The sequence below is a fragment of the Amyelois transitella genome, chromosome Z (genome assembly GCF_032362555.1).
Source record: "Amyelois transitella isolate CPQ chromosome Z, ilAmyTran1.1, whole genome shotgun sequence".
NCBI classification, from domain to species: Eukaryota; Metazoa; Arthropoda; class Insecta; order Lepidoptera; family Pyralidae; genus Amyelois; species Amyelois transitella.
The window spans coordinates 3907824-3927477 of record NC_083535.1 but is presented as its reverse complement, the minus strand read 5'-3'; the positions used below and the strand labels follow the sequence as shown (position 1 = coordinate 3927477).

The 19654-nt window shown below is 35.0% G+C and overlaps 2 protein-coding genes across 2 annotated transcripts in view; both read right to left on the bottom strand.

Moving 5' to 3' along the window:
- The window catches only part of LOC106130618 (DNA-binding protein D-ETS-3), a 70715-nt gene that overhangs the window by 36023 nt on the left and 15038 nt on the right, over window positions 1-19654 (bottom strand). The gene's annotated exons all lie outside the window — the stretch shown is intronic.
- Window positions 16787-19489, bottom strand: LOC106130473 (dynein regulatory complex protein 11-like). The gene has a single exon (XM_013329322.1). It carries the CDS (start codon window positions 19487-19489, stop codon window positions 16787-16789), a length of 2703 nt encoding a protein of 900 aa, XP_013184776.1.

Genomic DNA, 19654 nt, shown 5'->3' with positions numbered 1-19654 from the left:
CCCCACCAATCGCACGCCACTCGAGCTAATCTTTATCTGAGAAAAATAAACAGGGCGGGATAATGACGTGAAGCTTCGGCGTCGGTAATCAGAACCTTTGTGGCTGTTAGGCCGACGGTTTGTCGATCGACGATTTTTCGATATTGCGTCTTTTAAATGGTCGCGTTATGTCGCAGAAGCGATATGACTGGAAGGGATGTCTCGTATGAAAATGCGCCGTCAACTTTCTATCGACGATTAGTCTCTTATAAAGTGGGTCTAATTAAATGCATGAATTTACGATTAAACACATTTTTAATATTTACACTGGATTTTCTTCACATTATACTTATTTTTCCTATTCCCTAAGGACTTCACCAGAAAAAAATACTGTTTGCTTGACCTCGGATAATTAACTGCATTAACACATCATCGAGGAGCTTAGCTGAGAAAGCGTATCGGACAGACATTCGAATTTGTAATATTAATATGGATGTTGTGTTAGAATTCTGTGTTGCCAGTATTGGCAGCGGTTGCTCGGTCGTTTGTCAACCATATTGTTTTTATTTTGAACGCTCCTCGTGGACAATGCAAGCCGTCGCTTTGTGAAACGATTTTTTTTAAATTGCGCCTCTGTGCCGTTTTTCCTATCTTGATAATTGTCCATATAATTGGCTGAATTTAGCCATATTGCCCGCTGAATTTTTTTTATTGTTTTGTGAATTGGTTCACGCTTTGTAATGAATGAAAATGAAAATATCTTTATTTGCAAATAAATGTTATACAATATTGTGCGCTGGCACCCACGATAGGTTTCCCTGTGTTGTGGGTGACAGGCTCTTCAGTAGACATTATAGGATATTGTTTATTTCATTATAGATAAATTATTTTCTAGAATATTATTTCTACTTAACTTTGATTAAGTGGAAAAGAAATCTTAATTGAATTAACAATTTCTAACAATAATGATAATCAAGTATAGCAAATTAACAGTGGAAAAGAAATTTAACTTAAGTTAACAATTTCTAGCAACAAAGATAGTATAATTAAGTACTTATAGCAAACTCACAATTTTAACCAATTAAGTATGGTAATCAAGTATGTAATATGTAGTTTGTAGTTAGTAAAATTCTTGAAATATGTAAATATTAGTAGATGGTATTTTTGAATTGAATTCGTGTACATAATCAAGTGAATGAATCTCATCATATAATATAAAACCAATTTATTAAATTCATGCATTATAAAAATCTATCTCAAATAATCACCTTGCATAATGGTGTCAATACTAAATAATTATGTTTCGTTCAAATAACGATGTGTTCGCAATAACCAGTTTTTATGTAATGACATAGAATAGATTTTCAGTCTCACTGTAGGTCATGTTGCTGAGCCAAGCTAGAATAAACTTTCCAAAGGAACGGTTACTGCTGTTTTTAATGTTTCGGTCTATCAACAGTAGTTTGTTATAGAGTTTTGGACCAAGATAGTTGAAGAATCTCCTAGCAAATACTGTTTTTATTTGGGGAACAGGACAACGCTGTATACGTCTTGACGCTCTGGGTGGTGGCGTAGGGATAGTCTGTCTGTGGAACCTAGTTAACGTAGCATATATAAACAATTTGCGTACCGATAACACATTTGCCTCTTCGTACACCTTTGTAGTCGGATAGCGGAACGAGACACCGAGGATAACCTTCAAGATTGCTCGTTGGGCCCGTTCGACTATCAAAGCGTGGGTATTGGTTGCACCACCCCAGGAGGTGATGCAATATGTAATAATGCATTGGCAAAGAACTTTGTATGTACTGATAAGGAGTTTTGTATCCGCAGCTAGTCTTAATTGTTTAAAAATATATATAAGCTTTCTAACTCTGCCAGAGAGAGTAGATATGTGCTGTTTCCAGCTTAGGTGTTGGTCAACTGTTACTCCTAAGTATTTTATTGAGGTTACCCTTGCAAGATGAGTGCAGTTACAGGTTGTCCTTGCATTGTAAGAAATTGTACGGTTACATGGAAATCCGTGCAGTGTGATATTAAAGTTCGGCTGAGCACTTGTGATTGCCGTCTTAGAAAAACAGACGTAATTGGATTTAGTGGTGTTAAGTGTCAGGAGACGATCCTCCAACCACGTAGTTATTTTGGCAAGGCCGTCTTCCGCTAATGCCTTAACTCCATCCCACGTCTTGTCGTGAAAAATTACCGCAGTGTCGTCGGCAAACATCAGTAGCTCGGCTCCTGAGATTTTAAGACTACAAAGGTCATTAATATAAACTAGAAAGAGCGAGGGACCGAGCGCACTGCCCTGTGGAACTCCGAACGAACACTTAGCTTCACGACTCTCGTAGTTTTTAACTTTAACATGCTGCCGTCTTTCCGTGAGGTAATCCTTGAACCAGGAAAGTACTAATCCTCTGACACCCATTTTTTCCAGACATCTTAACAATATTGGGATAGAAACCGTGTCAAAAGCTTTTTGCATGTCCAAGAACACACCCACACAACGCTCGCCTTTGTCCAAATAGGAGCTCACTAATGTTGTCAACCTCAGCATGGCATCTTCTGTGGATTTATTCCTCCTGAACCCAAATTGGTTGGAAGCAATCAAACCTGACCCCTCCATATAGTTGACCAATCTTCTGTTTACTATTTTCTCAAGAAGCTTAGACAGTGTTGACAAGAGTGATATTGGCCTGTAATTAGTAGGTTGGTCCTTATCTCCATTTTTGTAGATTGGACATACTACCGCCGTTTTAAACTGTTTGGGAAAGATACCACTTGACAGACTGAGATTGAACACAAAAGTAATTGGGTCTAGCAACAGGTGCCAAAACTTCTTGAGGAATAGTACTGAGATCTTGTCTCTACCCGGTGCGGAATCAGTTCTGAGTGATAGAATAGTTTCTTTTATTTCTAGCGGGTCCATTGGCAACATTGCCATAGAACTCGCGGTTGTGTTATGTGTGTTCACCTTCCGCGCTAAGATATCGTGTGTGGTGGCAAGTTTTGCAAGAGTCTTATCTGCTAAATTTTCCCCTATAGACGTGAAGTAGGAATTGACCACTGTCAGTGCGTCCACGTCCACACATTGTGTAAAGAGTTGAGTTATGTTTATGAGTTTGCATTCATTCATTTTTCAGTGCATAGAGTAACTAGATAAATGTTAATAACTCAGGTATTGCCATAGAGGTGTAAAATACCTACTAAAAGGTGGTGTTTGTCCATCCGGTTCCATCCTGAATAATGTAATTCAGGATCGAACGTGGAACCCATGAAATAGATATTGTCCATATTCGCTAATTTATCTGCGGTAAATGAAAAACAGAGTAAAAAAATTAAACATCGTCGATTGTGTATTTCTCATACTTACATCTTGCAGAAATTACTAACATGAGTGTAAATTGATTTTTATCTTAGTTCCTGTGCACTACAAATAAAATCAGGAATCCATAAAGGAGTAATCTCCTGCAAAATGGAACGTAAAAGCTGCAACTCAAAATGAAACTGTTTTAGATGTCAGCGACAGGAAAAGCCGCTCGTATCTGCGATGTAGACTTAGGAGTTTATAGATAGGATATTGTAATAAATAAATAATAAAAAATTGAAAATCTTAAATTAAATCAACAAATAAGTTTTAAATTGATTTAAGTACTTACATGGTTATTCCAATCTGTATCAGTAACCCATACATATTATACCTAATTATTATTATTTAATCTCAATTCCATCATCCAACTGAACGTCACCTTTCAGTTTTTTCAAGATTTAGTTTGCCTTGAAAGCTATAAAGACGAGATACTTAGGTACTTCTGTCATCTAACAATTGAGTGTACTCATATTAATGTAGTTTATATAGGTATATTTTTATGTGTTTATCATTAATTATTTAGAAATTAATTGATTATTATAATGCATCCTTAATTTATGAGCGCTGCCATTTTGATTATGTATTTTCCTTCATATTTTGTTTGACTTGAAAAAATCCCTAAGTCAAATTATAGAATTGAGATTCAATCAAAATTCATTGGACATAAGTTAATGTTAGTGGAGTAAGCCTTAAAATAAATAAAACGCTTAAAGTATGCATTGTGCTGAATTTCCGTGTTCAAGATTTACGTCACTGGTCAACGATGGATGTAAGTTTAACGAAGGGTACCTATATGTAAGACCTATTGATTTTTTATTGCTAAAGTTCAAAGTATTTTCATAATTAATGTCAGATGGCGTTGTCTGATTACAAATTGAAGTAAATACCTAGTGTGCAAGAGAAATGCTTTAAATTCAATCAAAACACATTTCTAAGTTTAATGATTAAGGATTAACCATTTCAAGTAAATATTTAAATATATTTTTAACCTGTTGAGTGCTGAGGGTTTTAACTTTTCCAACAATTTTTAAAAGAAACGTACTAATTCTGTGACCTGTCGTTCGTTTTCTTAAGTCTGTCGTCCGACATTTCACAATTTTAGACTTCTGCAGCGATTAGGTTCGAATGTATTTCCGAACTAGCAGAGTTTTAAATGAGATTTTTAATGAACATATTTTCGGGCAAATCGTTCCCGACTTTAAAAGAAAAGTATTTATTTTCTAAATCCCAATTAATATGATAAATGCAAAAGTAAATTTGTTGGTTTCTAACCAATTTTTTTACTTATATTTAGGTTTTTGACCCTGGCGGGACAGACAGTCTTAAACGACTCGAAGCCTAGCTAATAGAGACTGGTTGCTAGTCTATCGCCTATAATAATAACCGCTGCGTGCCTTTGATAGACGTTTACAATCTCCGCGGAAAGGTCACCAGACCAGCATGGCAGCTTTACAACAAAGCTTTATAAGATGTAGACCTTCACCTACTTGATCATAAAAAGTGGTAGGCTACTATTTTGGTTTAATTTATGTTTTTAGGCTTATGATAGGAAGGTTTGTTTTCCATATTGAATCGGCGAGCGAACATGGGACCAGTATTTAAAAAAAAAAAAACAGACATAGAATTTTGCGTGGAGGAAAAATACTAACAGCCATTACGAAGAATCGCAAATTTATTAGTCGCCCTTTACGATATCCATGTAAAAGATATGGAGTAGTCCTATTCTTATGTGCCGGGAACCACACGACACGAGTCAATTCAAACTAATTTAATTCTGAATTTCGCACTAGCCGTGACGTGAGAAGATCTAAGTAAGTGTGTGTAAGTACGTCTAGTATTCGTGCGTGTGTGCGTCGCCGACTATGATCGATGCGCGGCGGCGTTGCCGGTCCGTGCGTCCGGCCCGCGTTGCCGCCCCGACTCTGGGCTAAGCTAACTTTTGTTTTTCTCTCGTAAAGGCGTTATCTTTGAGTGAATTGATAAAGTTTTTGCATTTTTTTTTAAGAAATCAATATTCCTGAAAGCTAGGGTGTAATATAATTACATACATTTTTCGTAATTCCTAATACTAAATACATGCTTCCTGTAAGAAGTGATTCATAGCTTTATTGTATATTTATGCACTAACTTTCCTAGGTACCATTTTTTAAAATATATTAAGTACTTATTTATAGCTTTACTAGAAAATTAAATATAGCATAGAGCGATAATTAAAAAATTGAGCTTGCAATAGCTTAGAAAATAAAATATGTATGTATGTTATTTGTAATTGAAGGTTATTTTTAAAAGTTAATAAGTACATACTTACTTATTTTAATTTCTCGTTGTTAGAAGGAAATTCACGCAAGCGAACAAAATTATTAGTTTTTAATTTTTATAGTAATATAGATACAATTTCCATTCAATACACATTTAAGTAACACTATTTCTTGATTAACAAATACGAGTAAAATAAATAAAAAATAAAATCACACGTTTTTTACTTATTTGCTCTTTTTCTAGAATGAAGAATGAATCTTTCTGAATAGAAGAATGTTTTAACGTACTATGTAATTTCACCTGTTGCAGTTAAGGCTCAAGAAGCATTTAAGTAAATAATACCTTCACCAGTACATTTCGTGACACGCAAAGACTGGTCGGGAAGCTAGTCTGTTGTTTATTTTAAATTGTTTGCGTTCCAGTCTGAAGTTTAATTAACTTGCGAACAAACAATATGTCGTAGGTACTTACATAAAGTAAGCACATTCAATAAACACTACACAATGTGATTTAGCTGTATAAAACCATAGAAATTGGAATAATATGAGAACGTAGAAGTGACTATATAAGACTATGGCCTAAATGTTTAGGTTTCCTCAAGATATTTTCTGTCACCGTGAGAGCAATGACTGCATTAACAATAACAAGCATTTTAATCAGGCACGTTTTTGTACCGAACACCAATGCTCAAATATGCCATTTCTATTATCTAAGATTAATCCGATTTCTATGTGTTGTACCTACCTAATTGTAACAATCAAGTTAGCACGCAGAGCGCGCATTTATGTACTGGTTAACACATTAAACAGGTTGACAGCATCTAGTCGCGTTCAAAGCTTGAAGTGCCCGTTTTGGAAATTAATATTTATGATATGAATTTAGAAAAAAACAGGCAAATATGTAATGTTTAAAATGTTTTTTAAAAAAATGTTTTACCGACACACTAAAAATTTCATGATGTTTCTGTATTATTTTCATAAGATGTGTAATAGGTACTAGATAACGTTAGTATTAAAAAAGTTAAAATATTGCATCCCTAAAGGGGCCAACTGTTATTAATATTACAATGTATTTCCATCCACATGTTTACACTGTTCAGCAATAAATATTTTGGAGGTTGAGTTTTCCAATTGTGGAGAATTATTCCAATTCGCCATTGGTCAGATTGCGAGCAATCGTGACGACGCCACAAAATAACCTAACTCTTTTTTTTTTAATAATCGCGGCTTGGACTATTTTACTTCAGCTGTTCAAAAGTACACAAAAGGAATCTTAAAGATTCGAATACGATGCTCGAAAAAAGAGAGTGCACAGAAAATGAGATATGTAATTATTTAATTGCCTGACGATGCGTTTATGTTGAGGGCAAACATCGTGATCAAACCTGTACATTCATAGGAATTCATATGTAAGTGTTATTCAACATGGATTAGGATAGATGCATGGTTGCAAAGGTAAGATGCATGCATGGGAGTCGGTTCGTGTAAAAAAAACTGAGTTACTTTTCCAACATCGTGGTTCAAACCTCAAACTCCTCTCCAGAGAGATCGGGACCCAACCGAGACTACTTCTACAATGATGGAGACTTTTAAAAACAGTCTGCAGACCATATCAATTATAAAAAATACAAAGTATTTTTATCCATTTCACAAACAACGCTTCAATTAAGGGCCTCATATAAAATTATCCTTTCAAAAAGCCGTTTGCATCAGTTATCGAGTTATATCGACGGTTCAACTAAACACCTCCCCCCTCCGCCCCACCACTCCCCCCACCGCCCAGGCTAAGCTCATTTCCTGCGCGCCGCCTGCTGAATTAATTTTAAATCAACTGCCATAAGGTCGGAGCTTTCGTTCGTAAACACGTATTAAGTAAATAACGTCGAGCAAAGACGAGTTTTAATTGATGCTCTCCAGAGTGAATAGTATATACGTGTACATGTACATACATATATTTAAGCACGCCTCTTTTTATAAGGAGTAGAGACTATATCTTTTCACTTGCCCTGTTCTCAGTTAGGAAAATAGATGAAGCGAAACATGTTTTGCTTTCACTAGAAACGAACTACATCGAACGATAATGAGAATAATAATAAAAATAAGTTATTTTTAGGAAAAGGAATGACGGGAATCAATTACATCATAATTGATTGTACAGTTAACAGTACACCAACCTACCCAAATTCACCTCTACTACCGCTTTTTTGGTAATTTGTAGAGCGGTTACACACATATACATGTCTTAATACTTTAAGGGGTAATCTGGGAGATACAGAGCCTACAGGTTCAAGAAGACTGAAAGGTAACGTTCAGCGAGTGATTCAACTGAAATTCAAAAAGTGTCTGGTTGCTAGCCCATCGCTTTATAGAAAAATTCTAAGGTTATTTGCATTGATTGATAAGTAGTTGACTGTACACATTAAGAAAGAAAGTACGTAAACAAAATTTTTCACTTAGTACAAAATCAATAATGTAAAAAGCAAAAAAAATAATCTGTATGAATCATTTTTGCTACGTTTGCTACGACGTGGCTACGACCGTAGCCGTAGCAGTGGCCGTAGCTCGCCTACGGCGTAGAGCTTACTATAGGACGACGGGTTTTGTCACCTTTTGATTACTATGCAAGTCTCACGGTTTATTCTTTACAGAGAAGACAAAACTATTAGTTATGCCAGATGAATACATATATATCGGCATAATTCTGCCAGCTGCTCTTCATCCCGCGCAGATTGTAAAAATCAATAAAGGCAAATAGTACTTTTAAAAATTTATGATTATGTCATTGTTTGAATCTGAATTCCATAATTAATCTTAATGACTTTTTAGTCTAGTAACTTTTGGCTCTGTTTACCCTGTTAGGGATAAAGCCGTTATTGATCAAATTTTAATTGATTTTATAATAGGTATGAGTACATGAGTACGATTATCAAATCAATTTAAATTTCCATACAGATGCATACAAAATTGTTTATTAACGCTATCTTTGGGCAAGCACAATGGAAGCTCGCGTTCGTGTGTTTGTGAAATCACGAACTGTGAAAAGGAGACGGAATGCAAGCGTTTTAAAAAAAACACGGGAGGAAATATCGCGCGTCTACGCCGCCGCGAACGATGTTTTCATATACCTGACAAAAATTTCCGACTATGTATGTAATACTCTTCTGTTACTGAGTGACTGACAGACAAAGCACAGCCTAAAACCACACGGTCTACAAAACTTGAAATTTGGCATGATGTTCATAAAAGAATTTCCCTAAATTCTCAAGGGAACGGATCATAATGGATTTTTTATTTTATACCGGTGGAGCCCCGGACGCTTTCTAGTTATTGTATAAAGCGATAATAAAGGGAAAGGAATCTCATTTTATCATTTAAGGGCTGGTTAATTATAACATAAGTTTCAAGAGTCAGATTTAATGTATGCAAATTCAAATTTAAAATTTTCATTCATCATTCATTATTAAATTAATTAATTTAATAGTATATATTAATATTATAAGTTTAATAATTTTATAAATGACAAAGTGGGTTTCTTTGTTTGTTCGCCCTATAGCTTCGACTTGCTGATCAATTTTGATAAAATTCGCACACCATACCAACAGTACTAAGAAGTACAGTACCAGTAACACACCTAGTAAAAGTATTAAGAATTTAACTTTCACCCGGTAAAAGTACAGAATTCTATTTCTACCCACCAATCGATGTATAAACGCTTTAAAATAACCACCCGTATTATTCGTCAGTAGATTTTCAATTTTAGTAGCAGAGGACGAGTCCTCTTGGCTATGTTGAATAAACTCTGCTTTTAGCTGACATACAAGAAGTGCTTTACCATGTACCCTTGAATATTTCTAAATGTAGTCATGTCAACTTTAAACGCAGTAGTCTCTTCTATTGCCAATGACTTTTCGTTTTGAAACTGGTTCGGGTTACAGTAACCACCATTTTTATATAGTATCTTATTATATATTTGTATAGTATCTTAGCTGTTTATTACTAAGTTCTGTTTCGTATCAGAAACAGTAAAAAAAACATTTTACAATTTTTTTCCGTCGCTACTTGTCCGACACCAATTCGCTTTTGGTAGATTTTAATCGTAAATTTATTGTTTTATATTAATGGAAATCGATTTGTCTATAGAACATAAGTAATTATTGAAAATTGTTAAATATAGCGAAATATTATTAAACCGGAAGTAAAATTACAGTCAAAAAATTAAAAATAGGAACTACATCAAAGCCGCACAAAGTCACCAACTTTTAAAGTTTACGTACCCAGAAAGGAAGCCCGTCTAAAAACTTGGCGGAGAATACTTTAATTAGTTTACTTGAGTTCAGAACTCGTGGAAAACTGATTAACCGGGTAAAATTATTTTGCTCACAGCATTTTGTGTTCATTTAGCCACAAAAGCGTGAATAATTATATGTGAAGTAAAAAGTTTCTGACAAAATAATTAAATTAAATGAGGAGCTAAGATATGAAAAACGTTTCTTAATTCTGCATCTCTTTTGAATAGTATAGAATTCAATTTGCACGCGTAAAATGTATTTTTACGCTATGCCGTTTTTTATCATTTAACTTGACACTGTCGACCCACGCAGTGTAGTTCTCGTTCATATGGGCAAATTTGTCAGATTCTATCGATATTTAAACTTGATTTTCACGTTTCATTTCGAGCATTTAAATTTCTCGGGCCATTCATCAAAACTGGTAGTTTGGATGCGGAAGATAATTCGTCACACAAATTTTCGCCGACCTATAGGCTATTTCCAGGGATGTAACGTGTCGGTTACTGTTCCTGCCGCCTCGGTGTCGGCCGCCGCCATTTCCGTGCGGTCTCGATGGGCCTTCTCGTGTTAAACTCGGGTTACTCGACGCACCTACTGATATTTTGTCTTTACTACAGGATAGACGAAGACTAGGGCTGTAAGTAGGATTTTATGATTGGTTCCTAGGGTTGAAAAAAGCGGGAAATTTTCCGGTTTTTTTCAAATTCCCTCGTAGTTATACAAGTTTTTTACGAAAGTTTCAAGAAAGATAAGAATGAAATATTTCATGTTTTTTTATTAATAAAACGGAAAAATATGAAAGAAACGGAAAAAATACGATAGGAAAAGTATTGATTACCTTACAATATGCATCATTGTTTTATAAATTGGTAATTATACATAGAATATATATATAGTTTTCCAATCGTATTTTTTATTATTCGAAACAAATGACGAAAATCTCAATAAAACCGTTTTTCCCCAAGGTTTTATTCTGACATATTTCAATGTAACAAACCAATAAAACGGTAAAAAACGAAAAAACGTTTCTTTCACCGAAAAAAACTTGTTCTTTCGGAATTTTCAACGCTATTGGTTCCCGATGATTGTTGTAATATTGTTAAGATTATAAAAAGATGCCTACTACTTCATTTCGTATCATGCCTTGAAGGTCTTTAAAAATATAAAAGTAGTCATTCGATATCTTTTTTGCAAGAAGGAAAAGATTACATTTAATGATTTAACTATCACATGAAACTGGTTTCAAGAAGAAATTGTATTTTGTATCCTTAAGTCTTAGTCAAAGAACTTAGGGCTAAAAACCATTTTCATGTGATAGTTAAATCACTAAAAGTAGCCTTTTTCTTCATCTGTTTTCACTGAAGTTTTGTATTTCTTTGTCTTTCCAGATTTTGTGTTTAGTCTCCAGGTAGAATTGGACACTGTGCTATACATATAAATAATTGCTTCTATGTACACCGCAGTCAACCTCATTATAAAGTCGTGTTACACATACTATATTGCAACCGAAAACTTAGCAAGGAAGACAATTCGTCTAACAATCCGTATTCATAGGCCAATAGCGAAGTAGGTCGCAGGTCGGGCGCGCCCCTCACCTCCGGAGGCTCCTGTCTCGCCGCCATTTCCGTAGACCACTCACAATATTATACTTTATACTCGTAATCTCATGATTAGTTCGAAACACTTCGTATGGAAAGTGTTAGTTTGTTAGAGTTGTATCACCATTACTATAGAATAGGTAGGAGTATGCCTTGGTGGAAGTTGTTAAAGAATAATGGTATAAGAAAATGCATGTAATGTCTGCTGCTCTGGTAGCGAAGATAGCGTGTCTGACCTCCATAACCTTGCTGTCTTGACCAGAAATCACACCTGGGACCCAGAGACTTAAAGAACTGAACATTTAAAGATGAAAAATTAAAATGAATGCCAAAAAATAAATTTTACATTTGAACTGAGTTCGCTTTAGTTCTTGCAATTCAACATTTATCGCAAAGTACAAGTGGGCTCTTTGAACTATTGGGATTTGATTTTTTTTTATAACAGCGCCCTCTCTGCCATAAATAACAATATAACACGAACCCCAACTAGCAAGGCGAAGCGACCTCTGGCTGCATTTTACTGAACTACTAAATCGGAGGGTGGCAGTTCGGATAATTTAGACATTCACCCTTGATTGTCAGAAGCTGCTTTGCATGGCTCTTGGCTTTATATAATGTGACTTGTCCTCCGAAACGCTGATAAAAGAAAAAATAAAACTAAAACTAAAATAAAAATAAAACTAAATGTTTACTAGAAATTGGGTTGCACCCAATTTCTACTTAACATTTAGTTTTATTTAAAGCCTTTTAGTGAGTATTTTAATTCTATTGTGCCGTGTGGTTTCCGGCACCAATATAAAAAAGAATAGGATCACTCTATCTCTTTCACATGGATGTCGTAAAAGACGACTAAGGGACAGGCCTACAAACTTGGGATTCTTGTTTTAGGCGATGGGCTAGCAACCTGTCACTATTTGGATCTCAATTCTATCATTAATCCAAATAGCTGAACGTGGCCGATCAGTCTTTTCAAGACTGTTGGCTCTGTCTACCCCACAAGGGATATAGACGTGACCATGTGTATGTATATATGTATGTTTAATTCTATTTTATATTCATGAACTTATGGGACAAATTACAGACATGATAAACACAGTAGTACAGATGCAAACATTTTGCGCAGTGATGCTTTTTTTTGTATAATTTGCTAGCATTAAGCGACAATGAGTCATATTATAATACACAAATCCAAACAACCTTTTTATAAATCAAACAGGAAAATAAAAAAATATGAAATGAAAGTACGATCTCTTGCGTATCAGATTTATTAGTCATTTTCACCTTTTTCTTTCTTATCTTTCTTGAGTTTGTAAAGCAGTTGTGAATCCAACATTTGCATGTACTCCAAATATTTTTGGCCCCATGGAGAATATGACAGATACCATTTCTTGTACATCTCATAATCTTCTTCATCTGTACACACACACTCTTCACAATCTATCATAGCATTCAGTATTTCCATCGGCTTTAGAGGTTTGTTGTAGAGTTGTGCCACACGTTCAGCGGTCATCACGCTCTTCACTACTTTTATAATAGAACAAATATCGTGCCCTCTGAGACTTTGAGCTAAGCTGTGCACATTAAAATCACGACTCACTCCATGAAACTCCATCAGCATTTTAGTTAAAATAAATGAAATACTACCATAATCTGACCGAGGAAACAAAATCTGGGATGGAAATGCTCTGTACATAGTCGATCTTTTAGAAAGCCATGGTTCAGTGGCCGTACCTAGAACCATAATTTTGTCATCGAATGAGATCGGTTTTATAACTTCTCTATAAAAGTCCCGTTTCAATCTAGTTGGGTTAAAACGTTTTTCTTCCTTGGGTACTTTTTTATAAAATAGTTTATCAGCATCTTGTACCATAATAACTGTAGGTTGCATTAATTTACTTATTTTAGCAACAAACTGGTACATTCTCTTGATTCGTCTGCCCGGATATTTATTGTAAACGTTTCTGGGTGAAAGATCAATGAGAATGGAGTTGGTTTCTGTAGCTACAGCGTATATTAAAGATCTTTTACCTGAACCTTTAGGACCTACGAACAACTGTGTCCTGACTGCATTAGGGCAAGAACATCCCAAAGTTAAAATACAACGGGTTCTTACAAGATCTTTAACATCTCCTAAACAAGGTTGTGGAAAAGATGGTGTCCACAAAATAGCTCTCATGTCTGCAGCAGCATAGTTTCGATCACCCCAAAAATCATCCAATGTAGCTGGTGGGTATTTTTTGATGATGCCCTTATCTACCAATTCTTGAAACATTGCTGCAGGAGTATATTTTTCAGGCTTTGGTGGCATGATTGTTTTTGGTCTAGCTCTTTTTTGTACTAATGGAGGCTTTGCACCACCAGCCGCGAAATCTTTTCTAAGCGCAGCATTCAAACGTTTTAATTCAAGTCTCATAATTTCATCGACAATGGGACGAACTTCCAATTGTACATCTTTATATGCATTTTCTGTAATAAGTTCTTTAATATAACCCCTTATCACATCAATTGGCGCATGTTTAGTTTCTAAACTATTCCACTGATTTTTGTATAAAAACCAAGCGTCTTGTAATTTTTCTAGATTTTTTCCTTTATGTAAATATATACCGGGATCACTATCTGGATTAAAGCGAGATTTTTTGTAGTCAAGTATTCTTTTCTTTTCTTTATCTCTAGCCTCCATTTCAATGCGCTTTCTCTCTTCCTCTGCATATCTCTGTTCTGCTATTTTTTGTTCTTTCGTTTTTGGTGCTCCAGCTTCAGCTTTCCTTCGTTTTTCCTCAGCTAAACTCCATTCGATATATTCTTCTATTGTCATTGTATCACCTCGAACTATCAATATAGAACCACCTTCTTCGGGATATGGGAATTCATCAAACGCCTTTACTTCTTTATACCATTCTCGGAGATATTGATTTATTTCATCTGTTATATCATCCATTACGTTGTCTTTACGCAGTCTGAAAATTCTGGAGTTTTCCTTCATACTCTCTTCTAAAAATTTTTCATAATATCTTCTTCTAAATTTTCGTCTTTCCTCTTTAACTTTCTCCAATTGAATTTTTGACGAAGGTGGACGATATGATGGCATAATCATACCAAGTTTTATTCTTAGTTTAACTTCCCTCAAATTAGCTCTTTTCTGTTCCATGAAACGCCTGTATGCGAACTGTATAATTTTCGCAGCCCTTATTCTTAAATCTTCTCTTGCTGGAGGTGCTTTCCTTCCCGTTAATTCTAGATACAAATTCTTCTCCTTGTTCATTTTATAAATTTTTTGTTTGATAACAACCCTAGATCTTTCCATTCTTTGAATCGTGTTAATCTGTCTATTATATTCTTCTAGTTTTTTCATTTCCTCTAATTCCTCTGGTGTCATCACGACAGATGGCTCTGATAATACAATTTCTTCACCCATAGCTAACTTTCTTTTGATTTCAGCCTCTTTCTCCTCTTGACGAAGTCTCTCTTCTTCCAAACGTTTCTCTTCTCGGCGTTCAATTTGAGAAGGTGTTGGTGACGGATCTCCTATTCTATTACCAGCAAATATCTGATCTACGATGTATTGCATTTCATGTTGCCTTGTTTCAAAAGGATAGAAAAATGGGCAGAGTATTTCTATGTTTTGAGGTATCATTAACATTGATTGTAAACCATTATCTGGATAAGTGAATTCAAATACTTCTACTTCTTCTAGCATGTATTTCAATTCTAGCAATCTACAAGTTATAGCATCGATGATTTTTTTAATATAAGCTCTTTTTTGCACTTGTTCCATTTGGTCATAACATTCACAAAGTTTATTATATATATCACAGAATTTGCCGTAGACTCTAGACACTACCTCTACAGCAGTCCCTTGTGGTTTAACTCCTATCTCTTTAACAGCTAAATATTGCAGTCTTTCATCCTCAGCAAACGCTATGTTCATCTGTTCTTTTAGCTTAAGCCATAATTGATAATATTCTTTGTTAGCCATTGTATAAAGAGTCAGTGACTATATACCGTTAGTTATTATTGAATATATATTAAAATCTTTTTACGCAATATTAATTTACTTACACAGATATAACATTCACACAATAATTTATCAAGAATCACATGAATTTCACAATAATTTTACATACACGAAATTTTGGGTACAACCTGAAGGCAAACGACACGGTAGTTTATTGACACATTGTTTGACTGCTTCAGTTAGAGATTTTTTGAAGAACGTAGAACCTCCTTAGAATGAGATCAGAACAGTCAGAACAGAAATAGGATGAGGGCCAACCGGGATTGAGGAGGTGATTGTGGGCAATACCTACTTGTACGAGTAGAAAATTGCTTAAGTATATGCTGGATGGATGTTTCTCGAAATCTCATGTTGGCGCAATATTGTATTTGTTATAATTCGGAGCAAGAAAAACTAGTGTTAGTACCAGTAACCAGTACTTCTGACTTTATTTGTATAATATAGTTTTATGAGAGAAGGTTAGTTTTGTTAAGCACAAATTGCTTTTTTCAAAATAAACTGAGAGACAATAAATAAATTGGACGTGTTGTTCTCTGCATTTAAAAAAAGGACCGCTCCATTTCTTTCCCATGGATGTCGTACAAGGTACTATTGAGAATCAACACATTCACTTAATGCGTTCTCCCAGTCCCAAGCAGTCTAGAGAGTCCTGTATTCTTCTATAATCTATAATAAATTATTATATTATATTTGTTTTAAGTTAATATCCTGTAAGCTAAGATTTTCGATGTCAACGCCCTCTTTGCAATAAAGAAATATAATACTAGCCATATTCCCCAACTAGCAGGGAGCGACCTCTGATTGAATTTTACGGAACTACTTATTCGAGGTTAAAGTCCCCTATTATAAATGCTTGTCATCCTTTTTATTCACCCTTGGTTCTAATTTTTACAACCCATATTCGCGCTTTTTACCGCATTTGGGTTTTACCAATATATGAGACAGGGTTTCAAAAATATAGTGCTGCATTTAAGTAGTGATTCTGTCGTAAAAGCGAATCACAACCGATCCGTAGTCAACATCAACTGCTATTATGGGTTATAAATATTTAGGGTATATACTATGTTAAGTTAGTTAGGTATTTCTCGACACTTTGTTCGATTGAGCGATTCGTTTTATGGTACAAACCTTGGCTAACAAAAGAAATAATAGATACCATACCACAAACTTTGTAAAAAAGAATCAAATGATATAATAAACAAATAAAAATTTATTCTCAAAATACAATAATAAAAAAATATATATATATATTTGACATGTCTGACCGAAATTGTAACGTTTTATCCTTTCTTTTTCTTATCTTTTTTTAGTTTATACATTAACTGGGATTCCAGCATGTACATATAATCCAAATATTTTTGGCCCCATGGAGAATAAGACAGATACCAATCCTTGTACATCTCGTAGTCTTGCTCATCGGTATACACAATACCTTCACAGTTCAAGATAGCTGACAGTAATTCTTTTGGCTGCAGAGGCTTGCTGGCGAGCTCTGCTACTCGATTTGCTGTCATCAAATTCTTTACTCCGTCAACAACAGCACGTAAATTAAAACCTCTTAGAACTTGGGCAACGCTGTGAATGTTAATATCACGATTCACTCCATGAAACTCCATCAGCATTTTAGACAAAATAAAAGATATACTACCATAATCTGTTCTTGGAAGCATAATTTGGGATGGAAAGACTTTAAACATTACAGGACCTCTAGAAAGCCACGGTTCGGTGGCTGTTCCTAAAACCATAATCTTGTCATCGAAAGTAATCGGCTTAATAATTTCTTTAAAAAAGTCTTTTTGCAGCCTACTTGGGTCAAACATCTTTTCTTCTTTAGGTACTTTTTTGTAAAACAATTTATCCGCATCTTGGACCATGATTATTGTAGGTTGCATCAATTTACTTATTCTTACAATAAATTGGAACATTCTCTTCAGGCCTTTTCCGGGATATTTATTGTAAACGTTCATGGGTGAGAGATCAATAAGAATGGAATTTGTTTCTGTAGCTACAGCATATATTAAAGTTCTTTTACCTGAACCTTTAGGACCAACGAACAACTGTGACCTAACAGCATTAGGGCAAGAACATCCAAGTGTCAAAACGCATCGAGTTCTGACAAGATCTCGAACATCTCCAAAACAAGGTGGTGGAAAGGAGGGCGTCCACAAAATAGCTCTCATATCTGCTGCGGCGTAGTTTCGGTCACACCAAAAATCATCTAGAGTAGCGTGTGGGTATTTTTTTATAATCCCTTCATCTACGAGCTCTTGAAACATTGTTGCAGGACTTATTTTGTCAGGCTTGGGTGGCTTGATTTTCCTAGGCTTTCTTCTTTTTTTCCCTTGCGGAGGTTTAGCGACACCAGCCTCTAAGTAATCAGTTTTTAGGGAAGCGGTTAAAAGTTTTAATTCAAGTCTCATTACTTCATCGACAATAGGACGAAGCTGCAATTGTACATCCTTATAAGCATTTTCTGTAATAAGTTCCATGATGTAACCTTTTACAGCATCAATTGGCGCATCTGCAGTATCTATATCCCTCCATTGATTTTGATATTGAAACCATGCTTCTTGTAATTTCTCTAAATTAGTTCCTTTGTATAAATATATACCGGGATCATTATCTGGGTTAAGACGAGATTTTTTGTAATCAAGCAATCGCTTCTTTTCTTTTTCTTTTGCTTCCAATTCAAGGCGCTTTTTCTCTTCTTTTTCAAATTTCTTTTCTGCCTTTATTTGTTCTTTTGATTTCGGTGCTCCAGCTTCAGCTTTCAATCGTTTATCTTCAGCTAAACGCCACTCAACGTATTCTTCTATAGTCATTGTATCTCCTCGGACAATCAGAATCGAGCCACCTTCGTCAGGATAAGGGAATTCATCAAACATTTTGACCTCTTTATACCATTCTCTCAGCCATTGATTAATTTCAGCTGTAATATCATCCATTATGTCACCTTTGCGAAGTCTGAGAACACGAGAGTTTTCCTTAAGATTTTTTTCCAAAAACTTTTCATAGTATTTTCGTCTAAATTTTCGTCGTTCTTCCTTAACTTTTTCTAATTGAATTTTAGCCGATGGTGGACGCCATGATGGCACAATCATACCAAGTTTTTCTCTTAATTTATAATCTCTTACGTTTTCTCTTTTAATTTCCATAAAACGTCTATATACAAATTGTATTAGTTTTGCAGCCCTTATTCTTAAATCTTCTTTTGCTGGTGGCGCTTTCAGACCTGCCAATTCCAAATACAAATTTTTATCTTTATTTATTTTATGCATTTTTTCTCTCGTAATAAATCTTGCCCTTTCCATTCTCTGAATATTGTTGACATGTCTGTTATATTCTTCTAACTTTCGTATTTCTTCCAACTCTTGAGGTGATAAAACAACAGATGGCTCAGATAGTTCTATTTCGTCACCCATTGCTAATTTTCTTTTGATTTCAGCCTCTTTTTCCTCTCGAATACGTCTTTCTTCTTCTAATCGTTCCTCTTCTTGACGTTCTATTTCGGAAGGTGACGGTGTAGGATCCCCAATTCTGTTACCGGCAAATATCTGGTCTATGATATACTGCATTTCTTGTCCCCTTATTTCGAAAGGATAGAAAAATGGGCAGAGAATTTGTATATCCTGTGGTATCATTAACATTTGTTGAAGAGCATTATCTGGATAAGTGAATTCAAACACTTCCACCTCTTCCAACATATTTTTTAATTCTAGTAATCTACATGCGACAGCGTCGATTACTTTCCTTATGTATTCTCTTCTTTGCACCTGCCCCATTTGATCATAACAATCACAGAGTTTGTTGTAAATATCGCAGAATTTACTATAAACTCTGGCAACCACTTCTACAGCGGTCCCTTGTGGTTTGATTCCTACTTGGGCAGCCGCAAGTTCCTGTAGTCTTTCATCTTCAGCAAAGGCTATTTTCATCTGTTCTTTCAGTTTCAGCCACATTTGGTAATATTCTTTGTTTGCCATTTTAATTGTATAAAAATACAGAATACAAAAGATACTCGATAAATGTGTACAACCAACAATGTGTAAAGTTGTATATGCTTTTAGCACTCCATTAATAGATTCAAAATTTTACATGATTGAATAACAAAAATGCACAGCAGAAATGTCGGATACGAAACGACAATG

Coding starts and splice junctions, on each gene's coding strand:
- LOC106130473 (XM_013329322.1), bottom strand. CDS start 19,489: ATGGCAAACAAAGAATATTACCAAATGTGGCTGAAACTGAAAGAACAG.